The sequence below is a fragment of the Macrosteles quadrilineatus genome, unplaced genomic scaffold, assembly GCF_028750875.1.
Source record: "Macrosteles quadrilineatus isolate MER2022 unplaced genomic scaffold, UCM_ALF_1.0 Scaffold_9__3_contigs__length_116548681, whole genome shotgun sequence".
Lineage (NCBI taxonomy): Eukaryota > Metazoa > Arthropoda > Insecta > Hemiptera > Cicadellidae > Macrosteles > Macrosteles quadrilineatus.
In genome coordinates this window covers 59,088,791-59,112,584 of record NW_026542602.1, presented here as the reverse complement: position 1 = coordinate 59,112,584, position 23,794 = coordinate 59,088,791, and the positions used below count along the sequence as shown (strand labels likewise).

The window sequence follows — 23,794 nt, the reverse complement described above, 5'->3', positions numbered from 1 at the left end:
ATTTAAGAATTAACAGCTGTTTAATTCAAAAGTATTATCCACATCATGAAAATGTAAACAAATCTGTGGAGGGATCTTTAAGGGCTTCTGGGGCAGAGCCCTAACGGGATTCACTTCGTTTTTTCTTTTGGTAACTCATCTAGAGACCAAGACCTTTCTTTTTACACCTCTACCAAGTTTCTACGACTACTAGTAGTCGTTCTCTCAAATTAGCGGAGACAAAGTTTTCAAATAAATATTTAGATTCCTCCATGTTAATCCTATGGAAGAAAATCCAACTTTGATGGAAGATCCTGCCCAAACTAATAAAGATTTCAAATAATGAAAAAGACTTTGCAAAACTACAGATCAGGGCCATTCTTTTGACACTTTTATCATCGAAATCGGTCCAAAAATAAGGGAGGAGGTCTGTTTACAAAAATCGGCTTAGCGTATTATATATAGATTTCCGTAGTGGTTAATTATTCATGAGATTTACTTTCTGGAGAGAATTTGTAGAATAGTGTTTTATTAACTGTAAGGGTTTCTGTAATATTATTTATAATATGTTACCTTAAATTATCACTTTCATTTCATTACACAGTTTAACTTTAACTAGTCTGAATCTCAATTTTTCAGTGAATATAAATTAAAATGTATGCAGCACTTAGCTCGAATTGATTAGGGGTTTAGGTTGGATAAGAAAAAGTTCAGTCCAGCAAAAACTTCGCACCACGGCCTTGCTGGCGTTGCAGTCAAGATGGAAGCTATCGTCAAGAGGAAACACCATACTTTGCAAAAAAATATATAGGCCTATTTTTTGTTTTGGTCAGAGAGGTTCTGCCTGTGGCTAAGTTGTAGCCAATAGTTTAATGCATAAAATAGCCTGTATTTTTTAATTTTTTACAAACAATGTTTCTGTAGATTGCTTAAACAGGTAGGGTAATTTAGCATTTTGCAACGTGTAGAAAGAAACTACAGTCGTACGCGTGCCGTATGGACTAATGTTTAATTACCTAAGGACAAAATAAAAATTAATTTATCTTTTACTGACTTTTAAAAAAAACTGCAAAATCGGTATGTAAACTGCGAACTCAATTAGGCCTTTTACCATCACTAACTTTTTTAACACAAATCACTAATTTCACTAATTAATTATGGATTCAATATTAAATGGAAAACTCCTGCTTTGTTTTTATTTCAAAAACATTATAATGAGATGATATATTCTAAACGTTTCTGTAAACATTTGACGCTTACTTTAGTGTTTAATCAATATTTTTTTTAAAGTGGAATGACCTCAACGGCTACTCTGGAACTAACCTGAGAATTAAACTAAAAAAGTTCGTAGAGACAATATATTTTTTCACTAAAGCAATTACTATGACAAGTTCCAGTGAGCGGGATTTATTAATTTTGTTTGGAGAAGGTTTTAACTAGGTACATTCTGTTTCTCAAAGGAAAAGGGGTTAAAATCATATAGAATAGCATGCATAGTATGAATAAAGTACAGGGAAAACCTATAACAGTAATATTTTGAGGTAGTTTCCTTTTCTTTATATGCTTGTCAATGCTGGAGAAACGTAATTTCGTGATTGGTTTCGACAAATGGGTAATCAAACCCTAACTGTTCCGTATTCAAGCATCTACGCAACCAGGTGAATCCAGACTTCATTCATATTTTGTTCTGACCCTTGCCCTGTCACGTGATGTCTGGCAATTTCCCCCATTCCCCATGTACTCTTCAACCCGGCATCATGTTCTCGCCATTTTCCCTAGTTTTTTATTATAATATTCCCCTACTCTATTTGTGGCATATAAATTGAACTTATATATTATCGTATGTTTATCTTATGTATTTATTTGTGACACACCTAACAAAAAAGTGAACTGAATAGTTAAAAACTGTATTCAAACTGTTCTTGGTGCAACTACCGGTCGCGTACGCGAAAGCTGGCCAGCAAACATCAAGTGCGTCAACGTCAACGGTCTACTAGACATCACTTCAGTAAAAAGGAAGGTACCAAATCACATTTCTTCCTATTTAAAAGTTTATTATTTTGTGCTCACAGTGTGTCTCTAAAACTGATCTTAACATAATATATCTCACATCCCTCATTTTTTATACAGTCCACCATATCGAAGTTTACCCCCCACTAACCATGCACTGCAGTGGCAAAAATGTTAGACGTGAGCCGTTGATTAGCTTTTTCAAATATAGATGAATATAAACTCGTTAAATGTTTTAAAACAAAATCATAATATATCCATTGAATATAACATGTAATACTATCTAACAACTAAATGGCTAAAGAGGATGAAGAAGCAAATAAAAAGGTATTGTAACGTGGTCTCAACCATGGTCTCAACTATGAACCCGCTGAACGTTTTAAATAGGCCTATTTCGATAGAATGTAAAGTCAATCGCACTTTTAGCAGGAATTCCACCACATAAACTTAGAATAAGAGTAGTTTCTATTTTTGTTTATATTATTTTGACCAGAACCAAATCTAGGGTAAAGTTTAGTCAAAGGGATGCATTTACACTAATTTAGTTTACCTGAACGAAAGGAGAATAAAAGTAGAAATAATAACTGGGCCAGGTCGCTAATTCAGTGGGTTTTACCAAGAACTTAAATTATCTCCACATCTTTATATGCCTTTTCATATTTCACGAAGACAATTTCCGAAATTACAATCGGGGAAGCATTTATATCAAAGAATTTTGTTAACTATAGACTACCGGTAAGCATTAAAATGCACAAACATACGCCTGTAAATTAAGTTACCATTCTTCGTAATGTAATGACATGTTTGATGTAATACAGTATAATGATAATTCAATGCTAGAAACTCAGTTTCTATATCCCGTAAACTGATGCTGAGCCGGCCAAACTCCTAGCGCCAATGCCGCGCCAAGCGATTTTATGCCTATTTTTAATCGCTTAAAAATGATACAAGCAGGCTCCGTATCAAAAAAAGCTTCAATTAAAAAATAAAATTCATACTTTGATCTAAAACTTTGCCGCAGGAATTTTTTTCCTGACCAAAAGATAAAAAAGTTCCTCGCTTACTACATTTTTCATGTTTTTTATGGTGTTAAAAAACAATGATCTGTTTTAATTTGCCTAAATAAATTATAAAAATTATGTTAAGGTAAAAACTAGCTACATGGTAATGAGCACTGGTTTTTCCAGAAAAATAATATATCAATTTGAAATTTGTATGTTAACAAATAAGTGTAGCAGAGCAGGTTGAGTGAATGTATGTTTGTGTAAAACAGAGAGGTTCATTCGGCCCGTCCGCCTCGGTATCCCGCCAATTCGATTGACTTACGGCAGAGACTGTACCGTTGGAGCTTATGAAACTTGGAGGTTATGAACCGCTCTGTTTATTTGATATTTAAAAGTTGGAGTTTGTGAAATTTGGACATTGTGAAACTGTGCTTATTTGAAAGTTATAGTTTTGGAGTTTATGAAGTTTGGAGGTTATGAAACACACTGTTTATTTAATATTTTAGACGTTGGAGTTTGTGAAATTTGGACATTATGAACCTCACCCGATTAAAGTGGTAGACACTGCTACTCCAGAAACTGTATACTTCTTTAATCTATGATATCCCGAATAGGGAGTATATGCGAGGAGAACAGTCGTTGTTCCTAAAGGTGAACTTAGCATCATGTTTTAGGGCTCCGCTATCCTGAGTTGCCTTTAATGGTCTAACAAATTGTTTCTATCAAGGCTTGAATACTTTCAATACTTTGCATTCTTTTCGGATCTGTTTCTAAGAACGTTCACTGTATGCAAGAGTAAAAAAAATCTAGTTACCTATTCCTAGCTGAACTAAAACTATATTCCCTAGGCTTCTAATTAGTTCTAGCATTGACCATTGGACACTGAAGGTTCTAGTATCTCGTATGTTATTTTGTTAAATCATCTATCCAATTTATTAGTTTTGTTTATATCTATATTTCAGGTGTATTTCCGGCAAATCCTCAAACTTTTGAAGAGCTTGGAAAGATTTTCCCTCCCTTGTATTTCTCTCCCAATAAATTCCAGTGTAGACAGTTCCGAAAATATCTCACATATAAGTTTTCTTACTTAGTTAACTACGATGTTGTGTATATGAACGTAGCCAGCCAGCAGACGACGGTTAGGCTGCGCAAGACAGTTAACACGTCAGCAAATTTACACGGCCTATTTAAATAAGTTGACAAGTGTTACGAATGTTTGCCCAACTCTAGATAACAGCGCTCCACTGTGCTCTGTGCTGGTGTGTCTCATTACTGGCTTGTACAACGTGGAAAACTGATGGAGTCTTTACCTTAGCAGAAATATCAAGCAATTACCAATCACTAATCTACAATCACAAAGTATATTTCATAATTTGGACCATGACTTTGACATTTGTTTTGTAAGAGAAACAGAGGTTACATGTGCGAGGTTCTAAAAGGCACTTTTGGTGTAAATAATGCATTTTACAGCAATAAATTGTATTGAAGTAAATATTGTTACATAGAGGTTCACCTTCGATAGATTCGTGAAAATACTCCTCATATTGTGTCAAAAATAACACAATTACTCAATTCAAAATAATTAATAAGCCAAGCAAGCAATTGTTCAAATAAAAACATATGGCGTTTGAGTCATTCGCTAATTCGTTGTGTGATGATTCAACATTTCACTTAATACAACTGCTTATAAATTGGTTAGTAACAAATAACCACCAGTGTGGCATTTCCATACTGAACAATTACATACAATAACGTGTATACACTAATGTATTCGTGTATTGAATGTAGAAATGAGCAAACCCTAGATTGTCGTATAGTAGTTGGAGGTTTGGTAATGGTTTATTTATAACCATTAATATGCCACGGCATCGATTATGGCCTAGTTAGTTGAGCTATTAATATAGTTACTGATGATGAGCAATTGCCACATATATCATCTCTCTCTCCCCCCCCCCCTACATCGCGAGTACATTGCACTAAACCAATGTTCAATGTTTAAGAGCTTAAATTAAATTTAATTACTGTTGGTTTGCAATTTTAATTTACCAAACATGTGTTTTATTAGTTTTGTTTTGGTTTATTTGACCGCTTTCGTTGTAGAAGAAATTGTTACATGTACTGTATGCGGTAGAATTATTTAGTAAAACGTCAGAAGTTGTGATTTGTCGGATGTCGACTGATATTTCCTTACTCAATCTACAACTGATAACACTATCAAAGAGTGATTGCTAAGTATTATCTGTGACGTCAAACGTTTTTTCCTAAGCCAATAACGCAATACAATATCGTATGCCTTCGGTCAGCGGCCGGAAATAATTTATTTTTAAAATCTTACAAGTCCATAGTTTTATAGCAGGCCCCAAGTTACAAGTATAGAAGTGTAGAAGGGCCTAAGTTATAAGTATACCGGTGTAGGGCATAAGTTTCAAGTATACCAGTGTAACAGGCCACACAGTATTCCAGTGTAGTACTGTATCAGACACCAAGTAACAATTCTACCAGTGTAGCAGGCCCAAGTTACAAGTATACCAGTGTAGCAGGCCCCAAGTTACAAATATACCAGTGTAGTAGGCCCCAAGTTACAAGTCTACCAGTGTAGCAGGCCCCAAGTTACAAGTCTACCGATGTAGTGACGACGCCTCCTCACGCCACAGAACATCATTAGAGAGGTTGCATAACCAGGAATGTACCATCTCAGATGTCCGGGGTGGGGAGGGGAGAGGAGGGTAATACACCCTTAATGACAGGTGTTCGGTGTTCAATTAAGGGTAATAGCTAGTGTCTCTATCAAGTCTAATGGAGGGCGGTAGCCTATCTTACCCTTGCCTTCTCCCCTCCGGCTTACGACGCTGGCGCTAGAGGGATACAGGCTAATGTTCCGTCTTGAGATAACTAGAAATAGATGGCACAGTCGGAATTGCTTTGAGATGGTTCCATATTTGAGTGTGTTTTTAGTTTGGTCAAGTACTTTCTATTAGGTGTGTGAGTACGTTGACGATTTACCCTAATTTTTACTTATATTCCAAATAGTTGAATTTGTTTGTGTAGGCTAATACTAATCGTCTTCTGGAACCAATAGCCAAAGCATTCACTGTAAAGTGGTATACCATAATTGGGGGGGGGGGGGGGGTATTTATTTGGCTTCTGCAAGCTTAAATGACCAAATATAAAAACATAAGATAAGATTCAAATTTTTCAGGAGAACTAAGAAGTATACTGGCATATTAGTAGTTGTAGTTCATCATACATTTATTGAATATGTCTCGAGATGACATTTTTGTCATTTGGTTATCAATTACGGATACTATCTAACCACAAGTTCGACTTTAAAATAGTATAAATTCAGGTTTGGGCCATACAAAAACATAAATCATTTTTGACGTAGAAAAACACACAGAGTTGATGAGTGTTGACGTCACTTTTGACCGTTTGGAGATGTTAAATGATGAAGGGAAGCCAATGCATGTATCCTCACGTCCAATTGACTGAGGGGCTTCTTTCTACCCTCTAAACGGATCTCACCCTCATCCCCTTAGGGGACATTCTGTAATTTAGAACATCGACTCCGCTGAAAACCGTGGTAGAGAGTATTGACTGATATGGTGTGAAAACAGTGAGAGGGTTTTAAAAACTGCGGCCATTATTTTTGGGCTATTTCCTGATGTGTTTATTCGTTTGACTATTTAAATAGTGGATGTAGACTTGTAAAATCTGTAGCCTGTCTTTAAAATGTGTGTTCATTGTTGGTGGGTTTAAAGTTTGAATGCACTTGTATCATGTTTGTGTTTTTTTCACTATAGGGTAGAAATTGTGATTGTACAACCCTTGGTTTTTAGCAGAGGACGGTTAAAAGCTTGCAAGTAGATGTCAGAAATTGTGTAAAATAATTTTACAGTCGGTAGTTGAATAGTAAGAAACGGAAGGTAAACTACAAAACGTACACTTATGGATTTGCCATCCTTGGATCAGATTCAGTTTTTTGTAGAGTATGCGTGCAGTTGGTACTGTTTGTCTAGGGTAATTACAAAAAACTATTCTTACCAAGTACAGGGTTTTCATTATAGATGAGTAGTACACTTAGAAACCCTTAAGGAAAGCATTATTTAGTCTATATTAACATAATAAAACACACGCCGAGCTAAGTTTTTACAATAAAACGATAAACACTCGCGATATCCATAGTCAACGGTGTGATTCGAGCCCGTGTACAAACACTAAACAAGCTCATTAAACATGCCACAGTAAACGTCGCCATAACAGCTGATTAATACTGAATAGCCTGCATTAGCATGTGTATGCGTCATTATACCGTCATGAGTCTGGTCTGGGGTCATGTCACATGTTTATGATCAGTGGTCACTATAACACTGTCAATGTGTGTAATCACATATCTTTTGTCATTTAAAGTCATCCTAGACTCTTCCTTGTAGCTAAGAAAATTGTACAATTCATGCCTAAAAAAAATCAAAATAAAACATTGTGCCATAGGATAAAAAAAAACTAACCTTACGTGTTGATTGCAAAACAACTTTACATAGCAATTACATCCGACAATTTAATCGATGGTAATTTTAAAATCCAGCTTAATTGAAGCGAAAACATACCAAGTTAATAACCTAGTTGCGAGTTGCGACAAACGTTGATAAAGTCGTATCACGGAACAATAACAACGGTAGACTAGTCCTCTGTTGGGTTGCCAGCACTGTCGAGTTGACACTTGTTAGGTTGGCAGTATCGCCAGCTGTGACTGTAACAGCTGATTTGTCATCACGCCGCGCAATTAGAATGATATTTGGCGCGCTCCGTCGTCTGCTAGACCCGCCGGAATGTGTGTGTTTTGGTTAATTGTTTGTTGGCGACTTTCAAGAGCCAAATAACATATATTTATTTGTTGTGTTACGGATTATCGCGTAATTCTTGATCTTGTTATTGTTATTAATTTGAGCAAAGAGGAGTTAATTTGTTGTAATGGCTTTATGGATCTTTTTGAAGTTGAACATAAAATTAAGATGTGATTGAACTCAGTTGAATCATACGATATACAAATATTATCAATTGATAAATTTCATACAGATAGAAAAGAAGAACGTGCTTACTTCTTTTGATATTAACCCAACTCTCAAATGTTATCTTAATATAGAAACTTGATTGTAATAACCAATATAACGCTGCCGTTTTAATCCTAATTAAAGTGAGTAGGTTTTTGATGTTTGATACTGATTGATGTTTGATACTGAATCCAGTTGTCTATTGTTGTTAGACTTTGAATATTGGCCAAACAAATCTGATCTTGGAAACTTTTTGTGATATTGTATAGACTACATTTCAATCTTATGTATAAAATAATCATACAGCATTACAAAACTTTACAACCAAACACAAAACTACAACGCGACTCAAAATCTCACTTTCAGCCGTTTCTTGATACACTAATTGCCAATTATAATTGCAAATCGAGTAACAAGCCTAATTAAGCATTAATGCCTGTTTCCGCCCAAGGAAACACTCTATCCCAGGCGATACTTGGTATCATTAATACCTGTTCTTTAATGCCCGTCATCCAGTGATGACGGGCAGTACCTGTTCTGTGTTCCACCTTGGAACCGGTCCTGCCGCATGTACAAACAGCTTCTTGTAATTTACATTGGATCATACCCAACGTGTTCAGTGTTCACCTAATGGTAGTCTGTGTTAATGTGCGACAGGTATTATGTAATTTGTTGAGATGGTTGATTTTGTAGTGTGAGGTGTAATTGAATAGTTGGTATTGAGGATGAGTTCGAATGCTATTTGCGACTGTCGACGTTCGGTTGTATTCGTGACTGTTGGCACTTGTAAATATCGTGAATAGTTGTTAATTTAAACTTTGATAATCGACTGCACTTGTAACATTCAATTATCGATTCCACTTGTGAAATCGATTAGCGGTTGCATTTTAACAATCGATAATTGTTTAATATTTGTAGTAATCAGTTGATAGTCTGTTGCACTTTTGACAATCGAAAATCAGCTGTGTCTGTTTGCTATTTAGGTTTGTCTGGGTTGGTCTACACTGTTAAATACCGTTTCTCTTTCCTACTTGACGCTTTTAAATCACGCCAAACTAGGACGGATCTTATTCTAAACTACTTAACTATAGGAGGAGAAAATCATTAGAAACGTAACCCCGAAAGTTTCATTTAAAATGTTACAGTACTGTGACAAACTTGCTACAGTTGCTGCATAAAGATGAGATGTCGACTTCAGTATACACAGTCGATTTGTTAAATGAACTGTAAATTATTGATTTAAAAAATAAATTTTAATTACAATGCAAACATTAATTTTAGGATTACAAACAATTAAAACCAGTAAAATTATAATTTCTTCTCAATCATAGGTTCGGTGGCGTATTCTTCAATCCACTCCTATGCCTGTAATTTCACAAATTCCCCGGTCCGATCCAATGTCTTACACAATCCACGTACAAGATTGAACCAATAAAAATTTAAATTGATCGAATCATTTGAATACCGGTCGAACCTCCTCGTCTCCATCAGCTGATCCATCAGATATCCAACTTGTTTACTTTATTGTGGCTCTCTCGTGTTTGGAAACACCGTTTGTTACTTCGAGTCGAGTGTGATAGCATTAGCGGGACTGGTTTAGTGGTTTGGGCGCTGGACCTCGGGTCAGAAGACACTTGTTCAAGTCCCACCAATCACTATTGAATTATTGGATTTCAACTATGTGACGAAGCCAACCTTAATCTTGACCTTAATATAGTCTGTATAAAGGAACCAGTATCTTGAGTGAAGGATGGTCAGGAGACAAGTTCCATCATCCGGACTATAGGAAGTAATAAATAGGAATGGCTCTCATATGAGGATAGCTTCCTCTACATTGAAAAGGTCCCTCCTTTTCAATTAGTTCGTCCAATAAAGAATTTTCCATAGTTATATGTGGATGGTTTAGTGATAGATTGTGGCTGTATTGAATATAGACAACGAAAATACATAGGTTAATGTGTGTGCGTGTTATGTTTCTAGCATTTACATGACGATTGTCTACTCATGTTTATTATGAAGTAAAAAGTCCTTCATGCTAGTTTATGTTTTTTTTTACATTACATTCTTAGTTTCAGTATTATTTAGTCTTCTGATTAGCTTTAGGACTCTTAACATTCTTATGAAGATGGCTTCCAAGTACTTTAATGTTATTTTATGTACAGAGCCTAATGTTTTATAAGTCATAAATAATGTGATGATCGTTAAATTCATCATTCAATTAATTTTACTCTCCCATTTCAACATCGAATTTTTTCTATAAAATGCCGTTACAAAAAATAAACCCAAAACCCTAGCATTTCAAATTACGAAACCACTTGGACAAAACGTCTCGAGTATTTGTTTCCCAATAAAGTTTCCGCCGTAAAAAGACGATAAACCGGGCAAGCCGATGAGGTAAAACAGAAGGCACGTAAAGGTTATCAGATTTTAGTGTAACCTATAAACAGCCGGGACCGTCTAATCGCGGCTTTACAGCTGACTTTATGACTGGTTGTCGGTAATGGTAATGGAGGACTGAAATGTCAGCTGGCTTCAGTCGTAAACTGGCTAATGAGTGGATCTCTCGGCCAAACTGCGATGTTCACTCTCTCACTCTCTCACCAGCTGGAGAAATGTCAGGGTAACTGGTTAAAACTCTGTAGATGGTCTGGGGAATTCAAATGTGAGCAGGAATAGAAATCATCGGGAAAGTCTTCGGGTTAATTTACGGAATGGTAGGGGATGTCATAATGTCTTCGCGAAAAGTTGTAGGAAAACTGTAAAGTAAAGTTTAAAATCAGAGGGATAGGAATATGGCAGGGGGGATTAAGTCGGGAGGGTCTGTGAAAATTCGTAACAGGAATATAGCTAGAGAAACTTTAGAATGCGTTGGAAAAAGTTAGGGAAGACGTGCTAAAGCACATGACAAAGGAATTTAGGAATGTAATGTTTTCATATTTTTTTTAACTGACAAAAAAAAGGCAAATTTGGTTCTGGTCAATAAAAACTGTTAAGAATGCTGGTGGCCTGGAAGTATGTTCTATCTTTACGTTACATAGGAAACTCGTCACTCCTTCATTGTTGAAATACCTATTACAAATAGGTAGTTAGTTGTATCAAACGTCACATAGAGGAAAACGAGGACGATGCTTAACAAAAATTCGTAACAATCTTACACCTAGTGCATTTTGGATATGCCTCTTGACTTGGTTGGAATTTCAACCCACCACGCTTCCATAAAACATTAGGATTTACTTCTTCTTCTTCTCTTGCATTCTACACTGTGAACATCTAAATCCACATACAGTATTTGGACAATTTCAAACACTTGCCATTTTTACTTCCGGGTCTCATGAGTTCTCACTCCTCAAGTCAGCTGGACGTAATTCAGACCATACCCGGCGACTGAGGACAATTTGTAATTTACTGGAGTCGCAGATGGCGTCAATTACAGCTGCTGGTGGAATGTAGTTGTAGAAGTTTCCATAAAGTGTGCGCGTCGCTGACAGGGGCAATTGTAACCGACATTAACAAACAATAGCATTCCGGTCGTCGTTGAATAATGTATCTGTACGGGCAAGGTAACGGCGCCGCGACCAGCGTACTAGAGTTTCTGCTCGGTCTACCACAGCTTGTGGACAATTATCTGATTGTGCAGGCTTGAGTGTGTTAAAGTATGTGTGAGGAGTATTAGAAAGGGCTAGTTTGGAATTTTTGCCACGGAAAGTTGGCCATTGCAACCAATCTGTGTTTGCTATGCAATCTTTAATTTTAGGTGGAAACGTAAGCTATACTTTCGTAAGCCCTATCCATCTTTCCTTAAAATATTTATTTGAGGATGTTGCTTCGTATATTTGAGGATGCATTTAGAAAGTGGGACTAGTGGTCGGAAATGTTGTCTTGGAACGCTGGGTTAACAAAATCCAGCTTTTTAAGGCTATTTGCTATGTGATGCACCTTGAGTTTTTGGTGATAAGAAGCTGAAAGCCGTAATTCTACAATAACATATATCTCTTACGAAGGAATGGCAAGGAAAGTGCTTCCAAAATAAGAGACTTCTTTAGAAAACCAGGTGTAAAATGTAAGAAATATTTAAACTATCAATTGCACGATTCCCATCCCAGTACTTTCAAAACCCCTAACTATCTAGTCTGAAAATACATATCTTCTAACAATTATCCCTTTGTTGGGAAAATCTTTCTTTGTTCAAGATTTCTTTCTCTATATTGTAAACCCTAGGTTTAAATTGTTTAGTTTCACATACACTTATATTAGCTGCAAGGAAGTCATAGTTATATAGGTAAGATTCGAGGTTTGAGGATACAGTTTGTGATGGTAGTGCTAGTAGGTTGGGGGGGGGGGGGTAACTGTGCGGTCAGCGGTTGCGGTTCAACCGACGTTTCTGTATTGTTTCGCCGGGCTTTGTCGGGTAATCGCGTATCCGACCTCACGATGATTGGTCGTTTAGGAACACTACATCACGATTGAAATAGACTTCTCAGAGTTAATTTACCTATAAACTATCGTTACCGCAAAATTATTTTGTCCGTTAAGAAGTAATTGATATAGCTTTTGACAACTGAAAAATTCTCAAAGATAATTTTCTTCATATAAAGATACCTTTTTAAAGCTATATTTCACTACTGTACAATGATACAAGTTACATAAGTTGCATAGGTGACTCACAAAAATGTATTATCTTAAGATCTTATCACACGATAAAAGTTCCCTTACCACACGATAAAAGTTCTACACTATTCCAAATCATATCTGGAAAATTCTTAACCTTAAAGAAGTTTCCCCACTCATCCCTTATAAAATCTGGCAGGTCGGAAGATGCATCTCGACATAATAGAATATAAAATCGCCACGAGGGCGAGTAGCACATCATAAAGGGGGAGTGCTTCATAAGTGTAGGGGAGGTTAATGTGATGTTAAATCAAACCATCCCCTTCCGTCAAGGGAAGGGTGGCGCGGCGGAAAGAAATAAATTAACGGAGACGAGATAAGGGTTGGGGATTTTCTCAGTTGTACGATCTGCTAATTGTTTGGACGATTTTCTTTTCTCGTTCGATTCGACGTTTAACGTCTTTTAACACTTCTGAACTTATTCAGTGTTGTGAGCTTTTCACGATATTCACGATAAGGTATAGCTGGGGCCTGAGTGGTTATTGCTCGTCTAGCATTTAGAAGGTCGCTGGTTAGATCATGAAAAAGGCTCTTAGTTTGTTGATGGTATAAAGTTAACCCATGCAAGCTGGTCAATATAAAAGGGTGTCAACCTGAGTGTCCTAAAATATGATTAAACCAATAAAATTACTCTGTGTTACAGCTATATAATTCTTTGACGAGTTACGATATATATAAAGCCGTTTACCAGCCACGCCCAAACAGCGCCAGTTGCAGTCGTTGCAGTACGCAGCTTCATTTCACCCGTTTGTCTGCGCCGCTGCGCGCCCTTGCGCGTATGTCTGCACACCTCCTACCGCATACTAATAACACTATTAACTCCGACTCCCAATTAAACCTATACAAGGTCTATCAGGGACTCATCTACACTCAGCTCCTGTAGACCTAATGAGTTCAGACCCTGTAGTTTGTGTTTTTATATAGTTATGTTTTCCCTTTGGTTCTTCGGGTGGTTACTAGTGTTTCCATAGTATTTACAGACAATAATGTAAATGTTCTTTTGAGAAGAGAAACACGTAATGCTAACAACGATAGAACCTTTGACTGCGGGATATTGAAGAACTCATTTCAGCTACGTGGGAAAATATATCAAAATGTTTAATAAAATAGAATAAGAAAAGAAGTCAAATTATGTGTTGTTAAAAGCTGTATTCTTTTTATTTTTTGTTAGTTGATATGGCAGAAAATAAAGATAATATACCGGACGATAAGTTGTCCCTCAACCAGAGTTTTCAATGAAACAGGCCACAGTCAAACGAGCCCCACAGTATGGTCAACTTTAAATAATATATTTCCTTCCTTAGGCTTTGATTAAAGTATTTGATACTTGATTTGATTAAACATGCTATAACCCGAGCCATCCATTATTTTGTCTTTGTTAACTAATAATTGTAGGCCTAAGTACAATATTCAAATTAAATATGAAGCGATATCTTTTGTCTTTATACCGCAAAGCATTACCTTAAAAAACGCTCCTCTGACATAATCTGTTCAACGAAAATCTTAAGAAAACACAAGAGAAAACACGTTTTTAATTACACTAAAATGTGCGGATCTCCAAATTGCCGCTTGTTCAGCAAGGCTTGTGTGTCTTGGCGATAAGCCGCTGGAGGGGGGGGGGGGGGGGGGGGTAATTGTCGACCATTTGGTGTTGGTTTGGGGAATCAGAACCACCGCATCCGACGAGAACCCTCGGTAAGTTGCGAGAAACCACCGGACCCCCCCCCTTGCTCCACCACTTCCACCCCCTGTAAACCTACCTCATCCCCCCGTAGCTACTGCGGCGGGTCGGCGGTTTATGTATTCATGGAGTATTTGGTTAGGGGTTGAATGTGTATAATGACCTTGGTGAAATAGGTATGGAAACGTTTTGTTGTAATAAAGTTGATATCGTATCTACGGTTATCTCGAAGACAAGTCATGTTGTGTTAAATGTTTGGTTTGTACACGAGTTTGTCCGTAGTAAAGTATTTAAGGAGTTTTTCTAGTGAATTGTGGTCGAACGGTTTTGTAGGCTTATATATGACTCCTAAGTAAAAATGCACTAAAATTTGTATTGCGTATACTAATTTTGTTTTAGCACACGGATTTTGGTATACTGTAGAAGGATCTCATGTTTGAAAATTGTTTACGAACACACATGATGAATTTTGGCAAACATTTGTGTGTATTATAGCTTGGTTTTGAAATTATCACACAATGTTCTGATTTTATATAAAATTAAGATTGTTCTCCTTTCCAAACTATCGCGCACTGATTTACTCAATACATAGCTAGTTCTCTTTATTTACGGGGTTCGAATTCGGTTTTGGGTCTGAAGGACAACAGTGACCAGTCATGCTTTAAGTAATGTATTGTCAAAAATCACAACGATTAAATCTCATCATTCTCTCAGTGTGGTTTGAATGCTTGGATGTGTTTGTGTATCACCTTAGTCATCAAAATAGTTAAGATATAATGTTTACATTTATTATAATCCAACAAGAAAAACTACATAATTTTCCTGACACTGATACCGTGCTACTGGACGACACGACGTCAGATGTTTGTATTTAAACAGTTTATCACACTGTAAATATGTAAAGCCATGAGAACGGTCAAGAAGTAAGCTATGTAACTCTAGGCCATATCAGTGAAATTAATATTGAAGATATCACTAGCAGTGTTATATCAACGCTGACTCATTTATAAACTAAAACAGTATCGATGTTAAAAGTTGCATGATTCATTCGTTGAATAGTTATAATTTCCTTACTCGATATAGTATAGTGTGTCATTTGAGTGATAGCATCGTACGATTTTATATTTTTAAATGTTACGAAATCTTTACAATTGCTTGTCTTAATGGATTGTACAGTGGACATAATATTTATGATTCAATGTTTGAATTCCCTTTACGTAAATCAACAACTGGTGAAAATGGACACAGAAAAGTATATAGAAAGCTGGATTTTCATGACTTAGAACTTTGAATTTAAATTTTTGAAGAACATATTTTATTTTATTTTTTCAAAACAATTTATTGCAATTAAACTGCAATCGAGGTTTTTACTCTTTAGCTATTTAGAAATTCGATATATAACACTTGGAAAAGGGTAATAGGCCTACCTCTCACATTCCTTAACGTGTTAAATATAGTTTAACGATGAACCTGACTAGTGAAGTTTGAGGTTGGGATATTCTGATGCTCATAAACACCTTTAAGTTTACGGGGTTTCTCAGAAATTGTTTGATTTAATGTTATCATCAACTGTGGAGAAACCGCAGTAAACTTAAGACTTGATGTTAACCAGGAGCTCATAAACATGATCGCTTTTAGTGGTCATAAACAGAACAGAGGTAGATCTCGACGAGTGGCAATATAGTGGGAGTATTCTTACTTTTAGTTTACAAAGTAATTAAGACTTGCCATGCGAGGCACTAAATAACAATAATTAGATATATGAAATCACAGTGAAATGTTACAGTAATGTCACTCTACTCTAATGTGTATATTTTACACATCGTGTATACGTTTATATTTTTCCCCTTTCATATTGAAAAATGTTGAAAAGGCACATTCTACCATAAAAGGATATAAAAACACTTCGGGTTCCAATACGACTTAATTATTCATTATCAAACAAACTTACCGTTTCAAAGCGTTTCAAAGTAACCTCGCATTCAAAATATTCATAGATAACAACTCATCCTTCAACTACTGCGGGGAAGGTACGAAAAGAGTTTACAAAAGAAAGGAAGTTAAAACGGAGAACGAGTCTGGATTTCACCGAGGTTGAGAAAAAATAAATGAAATTGTCGAGGGAAGTAGGAAAATGTGAAGGGGAGATACTAAAAAGCTTCAGAGGTTCTTTAAAAAGAATAATGAACTGTTGTGTGGAAGCAATCCCTTGCAGAAACATTCCTTTCCATTTCCACTTTGGAGCTTATTAGCCAGCTAACTGCTCTTCATCTTTCTTTGCTTCGTATAGTCTAATTTCACGGTTATGTTTTCTGTTTGCAATCTTTATAGGTGAAAGAGTTTGTGATTATTTTGTGTAACAGAAAACAGCTTTAATTTAATCGTCTGAAAATACAAGACATTTTTAGACTGGTTTTAAAGGTAGTCATGTTTAAGAGAGGATCTTGTATTAATGATTATTCACTATATATGTATATGATACGTAGTGGGTTGAATGGGTCACATTGTTTGTTAAATACTCATTTTATCTATTAGCCTAATAAGTTTCAAAGATATATTTTGGCCAGATACTGGTTGTTTATTTTTCACATTCAATTGAATCGGTCTGATAAAACATGTTTGAACTATCACGAAATGTATACATTGCTAAACGTCACAAAATTTATTTATAACTAAAATAATCTTCTGCAGCTGTTGTATAACAATCATGTTCAATTGTTTTTTTGTTCAGCAAATTGATGGTCTTTGGGATATTTAGCTCAAATATTTCACCTGTACTTCTTACTGGTTCTTATTAGGTCCACCATATCTTATTGGCCTATTTATTTGACAAGGTATGCTCATAAGACTAGGGAGTAGGGGAGAGCAAGAGACCTCCCCTATCTTTTTCCTTATCATTTCAAAGTAAGGTATCTATGATATCATTTCGATGATACTGTATCTACTATTCCTCCAAAAAATTCAGGAAATGCTGACCCTCACTCTCTGACTCTCAAATTTTTATTCTTTCACGGGGGCCAATTTTTTGGATCTGATTCTTCGAATCTTGCAAGATAAGCAAATTCTTCCCCTTATGGTTTTTCAATTCGTTGTATATAAGCCAATATTCAATCCCTAATTCTATAATTCGTTCAAGGTTGTCTGATTCTCTTAATTCATTTATAAGGTAGGGCAATTCTATCTCATTTCATCCTCTAACTCTTTAAGGGTAAGCCCATCGTCTGCTCCCGTGTTCCTCTCATTGGTTCAAGGAAGTCCCATAGTTTTCCCCGTTCCCCTTTCACAGTCTTGTTTGTTTACTGTTGTAATTTCCTTATCAGCCTGTTGTTAACGTGTCAACCTGTTTGTCTAATCTGTTATAGCAAACTAATCAAGTTGTAAAGTGTACAATTTATTTGTTTTTAAACTACCAGCATCGATAACAACTATTGATTTTATGATTGTTAACAATTTTTCGGTTTCAGACACAGTTTTAATGTGTTTATGCTGTTGAGTCACTTTCAGTAAATTACATTTTTAAGAGTGTAATTTTGTATCGTCCCTACACCCCTTAAAAGTTACTGTGCTTGCGAATTTAATGCATAGGAACTATGAAAGTGCAGTATCTTAAACTGAAAGATTAACTTATATTTAATATGCCTACCTACTTTAAATACTAATGCAATGGAAGATTACAAACTTTTTGGTCAATTTTATGATACAGTAGAACAAATACAATAATGACCTACATTCTACTTAACGCTACTTTGGACGTTAATCGAAGAATGGCAAATTAACCTTAGATAACGCTTGGTATTTCTGTCCTAAGAATGAAAATATTATCTTACTTGCGTCGGACTTATCGAGGTCAAGATATCGATCGGAGGTTATCGATATATCGAAACGCTTAATTAATTGACCAACAGTGGTTTTGATCGAGGTTATCTCCTAACATTCACCTCGAATGTTTCGAAAAGATGTTTATGTTATTCTATGTATACTAATAAACTATTATCTTTCCGTATATTCCAACCACAGTATTTGTGTTAATTCTAATGGTTACTCTTTGAGGGCAAATTCTTGAAATGCATTGGTGTTGAATTCAATTCTTTTAATAAGCACGAACGAAGATGTAGTTTTCATTCAAAATCAAATATATTGTGATTTGACACGGCTTTTGGGGCACATTTATCTGGTGTTCGGAAGAAGTTTCTATGCTTATAATATATCCGTAATAGTTACCGTACGTGCGAATGCCTAATTTTAGGGCCCAAGACGTTTTCCGGAAAGGTTTGAGATCAAATAACCTTAATAACCGATTGCTGATAGCTATGTCAACCCGATGATTTCGTGGTACCCTTGTTCCTTAAGCTATTAATATAAAAAAAAGTCTTAGTGGTGATTATAACTTTTTCTAGAACTCTTCTCACTAAATGCCATACTAAATTTTAACTGATGGTTTTCACAGTTACGGTCTAGTATTTTTTCACAGTGGTCCAATATTTGTTACAATTTACCTTTGTTCGGTCTCAGTCTGTCTCCAGTTTATAACAGTTAGTGTATTGTCTGTTTGTCACAGTTGTTTGTTACGTTTGTTACAATTGTTTGCTTGTTACAGGGCCCGCCTCAGCCTGGCCAGCCATTCAAGTTCACAGTAGGTGAATCATGTGATCGGATAAAAGAGGAGTTCAACTTTCTACAGGCGCAATACCACAAGTGAGTGACAAATATTACATCCATCAACAAATGTTTTTTGAAAATTAGTTCTCATAACACAAAAAAGAGAATCGAACTTCCATTGAGTTAGACGAAAGTAATTAACGTAAAACTGTTTATTTTTACCAATGCAACGTGAAAAAATAATTTTATTTCAATGTGAAACAATATAAATTGTATTATTACGTGTGAGTGCAATAGTTATTAAAACGCTTATGAAATGAGATAAGTGTGTTGATGAAATCTATCACTTGAAAATTACTATTCTCACGAGGAATAAGAGAATAGTCTTGTAGATAGTGAAGCACTTAAATGAACCACTCAAACGCTATCAACTGATTATATCATATAACTTGAGCTATTAGAGCTTCTTTAAGTGTAAACACGATGATCAGACGGCTTTTACAGTCTGTGATCAATTAATGTATTATAAAATTCATTACTTTAACTTATTTTCTTTTTTATTTAGTTTGGATTTATTTTGTATAGTTTATAAGTTTATTGATTTGCTTATAAATTAGTATACACATGAATTTTGTCTGATTACTGTTAACTTATTTGGATGCTTTATCAAACAACTAGTTTGAAACCATTACAAATGTTTGGATTTTATCTAAACTTGTATACATTTTATGTTAAATCAACCTCCACACATTTTATAATTCATATATTTAACACCCTTTACAGTGCAGGAACGATACTGTCCGCATCGAACAGGTTTTGAATCATTAAAATCCAATTGGAGGTCTGCGGCGAACATAACCTCAAAGTGGCGGTGAGGTTAGGTTATGTTGGTGGCCAATTACCCTAACAAATGGCTCGCATAGTTGTCTCGTTCCCGCCACGGCGCCGCCGGCATCGCTCCACTGCTGCCAACTCAACTTCTCTATCTAGTTATTATATTGCCGTCATTATAACAGCTGTTAGTGCCGAGATTGCTGATATATTCGGCTGTTGGCTGTTCCCGGGCGATTTGCGACAGAAGTGTTTACTTTTCCCGCCATTTGTACAGCGCCGTGTTATCTTTGAGTGGAGAAATCGCTGAGTGCTTCTGCCGGTCTTTGATCGTTGATCGAGAGTTTCCGGGAAACATGGACGATATCGTTTGTCTTCGTTGAAGTGATGGGTGGAAACGGGTTGATTGATTTCTACATGTCTTATTCATTTTACAACGTGTTGCACTTACTACTAGTTGATTTGCACGATATCGCGGACAATAGGCACAATCTGCCATTTTATACATTATACATAGTAGGCCTAGTAATATCGTGGTAATCGGGGTCAAATCATGTCACAGCATTACAAGTGTCGGAGGTTGGCCGAGGAAGACAATTATACCGAAGAACCTCGGAAGGAACTGTGTCGTTGAACTGATGAAAAATACTGACCAACCAAATACACCCATATTCCAGAAAAGCCACAATTTAACTTCACGTGTATAATTGGATGTTTGCTTTCTGCGTCGCCAATTGGACGACGCGGTCATTTTAAATATAAGAAGATTCGACTGTCTATTGGGCATGTAGAAGCCCACCTGACGTAATTTTTCGCTGCTTTGATTGCCGATGTCTGATGATAACCATGTTACTATTCAGTCGCAGTAGAAGCAGTTCCGGTTAGTTCCTCGACGGAAGCTCATTCATGTTCGGAACACGTCTTCCCTTGATAGCTGTCTGGGGACCGAACTACGTATACCTCGGTGGTTTGAATGTTGAGAGCTGATACTTTACACTGCCAACACGAACACACCTGGATTTGCTCTTTGTTATTTGCTAGGAGCTTATGACGTAATAACCATGTCTGATGTGGTGTAACATCGTTTTAACGAGAAAAATGTTTTGTTAATTGGTTGAAGTTTGTTTCTTTAATGTGCGGAGGAGATTATTTAATGCTTAAAGTTAGACCGTTGAGAAATGTTAACAATTACATTCATACACCAACGTAAACCCCGCATAAATTAAACACACATATGTCTTCGCAAACATCGCGACAAGCAACACTCCAAGTTTCACTGCGGTTAATTTGCCAAGATTTACCGCTACCGAGTATTTGGCCGACAAAGCGCCGAACACATGTTCTTTCGCCTATCCGCCCGGCTAAAAATACCGGCTCTCAGGCGCGGCTGTGAAAATAAATGAGTCAAACAAATATTTGGTTAATGATCTAGTTGGCAGCGGGAGAAAGAAACCCGATGACACGAGGAACATTTCACCTTCTCCCGTTATCCGTGACTGGACGCAAATAGGCGGCTGAAAATAGCGGGAATGCCGGCCTACATTAGCGCGGCAACGGCAACAACGTAGGTGATTTGTCACGCCGATTGGCTGCTGAAGCGCTTTGAGGTTATGTTCGCTGTTTGTTTTGCCAGACGCAGACGACCTCCAGCACGTCGGACTGGGTATTAACCGTGTGTCTGTTTCAGTTTAAAGTTGGAATGTGAGAAGCTGGCGAGCGAGAAGATCGAGATTCAAAGGCACTATGTGATGGTAAGTGCCTTCGTCGACGTCATCCATCCATGTGTAACCCAGCTTGTCGCTTGGGCTGCATAACCTCACTTATCACGTGGTAGTGTCAGCAGTAAATGTCAAACAATTGTACAGATTCTTTGAGTACCTTACACTCTTCTTGAATGCCAAAAAGACATTCAAGTTCACAAATGCGTTGAACCGTGTGCTAGTTCACTCGGGTCAGCTGGGCTGTTTGTTTTGGCGGGAGATCGTGACCCGCCACTTGTTGACGGCTGATAACACTATCAGGTGATAGCGAGGTTGTGTCAGCTGGTAGCCGCTTCTGTCACCTTATCACTAACAGGGCCGCCATCTTGCCAGCCTGCGCATGTGTGCACCTAACTGTTTTATGTGTCCTTAACCAAGCCGATGTTATCCTTGCAGTTTAAAAATGGAGATCGAAAAAATTGCCCAGGAAAAAACGGAAATGCAGAGGCATTACGTGATGGTGAGTTGTGTTGTTTATTTGGGAATTAGTTTGGGGTTTCTTCTTCGAGTCATTTCTGTCCTTTGAAGGTTTTGTTCTTTCGAATTACTCAATATTGTGTTTAGAGTAGTTGATGAATTTGATACTAGACCAGCTGTATAAAATCTAAAATATCCGATAAGTTCGTAAAAAAATAATCTAAAACTAAAACGATATCTAAATTACTAGCACTATCATTACAGAACCAAATATAACTCTCTTATCCCAGTTAATCATGCTTCGGCTAAGTTAAAATAGCTCAGTTGGTAAAGCTTGTAGAGGAAATCGTTAACAAAACAATCCTTAGGCAAAAGCGAATTTTAAAGCTTCTTTTAATTACCGTTAGTGGGGTAAACGAATTTCCTAAATATGAATTCACCTGGGGCCTAAAACAGCTGTTATCCCACACCCTGGGTGTGTGTGTTGTAGTCACTAAGGGCCGCTTTCCCCAAATCAAGTTTAACTTAATCTCGGTTAACTTTAATCTGTGGGTTAAACTTAGGATGGCTTTCCCCACTATTTTGTCATGAAAGTTTAGTTTAACCTAGCTTTTCTTTGCAAGCAACAATGTTGGCAACACTGTTATGCAATTTTGTCTGCAATATTAGCTGTTTAACTTCCCACTATGACATATCTGTCATTAATTTTCTCGTGTTTTGGTTATTTGTAGGTTTCGTGTCATTGTCTCCAATTGTTGACATTAAAAAGAAACATTTTTATTTGCAGGCTAATAAATTGTATTGATGCTAATTTATAAGCATTTCATTTATTGTGTTTATTTAAGCCCAAACTTAATTAAACAGTAGGCCTACTGTACGCATCAAATAAAAGCATTTACAATCATGGGAAAATAAAATGTTGGGAAAGACGCAAAATTAATGTTTGTGGATTAAAAACTAGAGCCTATCCTTTGTAATGGCAGGCCTAGGCTACTCAGCATTAGACACGTTCGATGTTTCTAAACTAAATTTAATTTTAGGCGTACTGCAGTAGTTGTTAATTTACACATGATAATAATAGACTAGTGGTTAGGCCCGAATGTTTAATATTTACTTTTGTGTAATGTAAGACTCGTGTTAAAATAAAATCAAACCAAAAGGCTTCTTATGAGCAAACTTTCCAACCACTGTTGCGTTGCTGTGGACAAGGTAACCTATCGATTGTACACAACTACGATACCACCTACCGAAAATATAATAATTTAGGCCTACTCTACGCATTTAAAAACCTTAAAACCATTACTGTATATCTGTAGCCTTATATCTTTAAATTTGAAATAGTCATGAATTAATTAATTGTCTACATAGGTTCTGGTTTGTTATTTTTAATTTATTTCCAGTTCAATTTATTTTAGGTTATGTCAAATTTAAAACAAGGATATTTGCCATTGCCGTCCATTGCCGTCTGCCGAACGTAACAAGTCAGCCAAGAGCCAATCAAAATCAAGCTATTATTCTTCTCTCCTGGGTTAACCCACGGATCGCCAGTTAAACCAGCCTCACCCCTAGGGTTAACTTAAACCTAGTTTAAACGGAGAAATTATTTTGGGGAAAGTGAATCTGAGGTTAAACTAGAGTTTAAACCGCGATCAGAGTTAAACTTGATTTGGGGAAAGCGGCCCTAAGAAGTCTACACCGTGGTTTACATACAATGGCGACTGAGAAGTCAAGGTTGTATACAGTTTGTATCATCACCTCCCTCATTGTACCAGATTGTAACATTACTTTCGTCAATTC

At 36.5% G+C, this 23,794-nt stretch overlaps 1 protein-coding gene across 4 annotated transcripts in view; it reads left to right on the top strand.

Annotated features, from left to right (window-relative positions):
• Window positions 1-23,794, top strand: part of LOC129002560 (transducin-like enhancer protein 4) — a 125,171-nt gene that overhangs the window by 10,139 nt on the left and 91,238 nt on the right. For all 4 annotated transcript variants that reach the window (XM_054430451.1, XM_054430450.1, XM_054430453.1 and 1 more), the window contains exons 2-3: window positions 18,988-19,085; window positions 21,508-21,571. In XM_054430451.1, coding sequence (XP_054286426.1) covers window positions 18,988-19,085; window positions 21,508-21,571 — 162 coding nt within the window. The remainder of the gene's footprint in view (window positions 1-18,987; window positions 19,086-21,507; window positions 21,572-23,794) is intronic.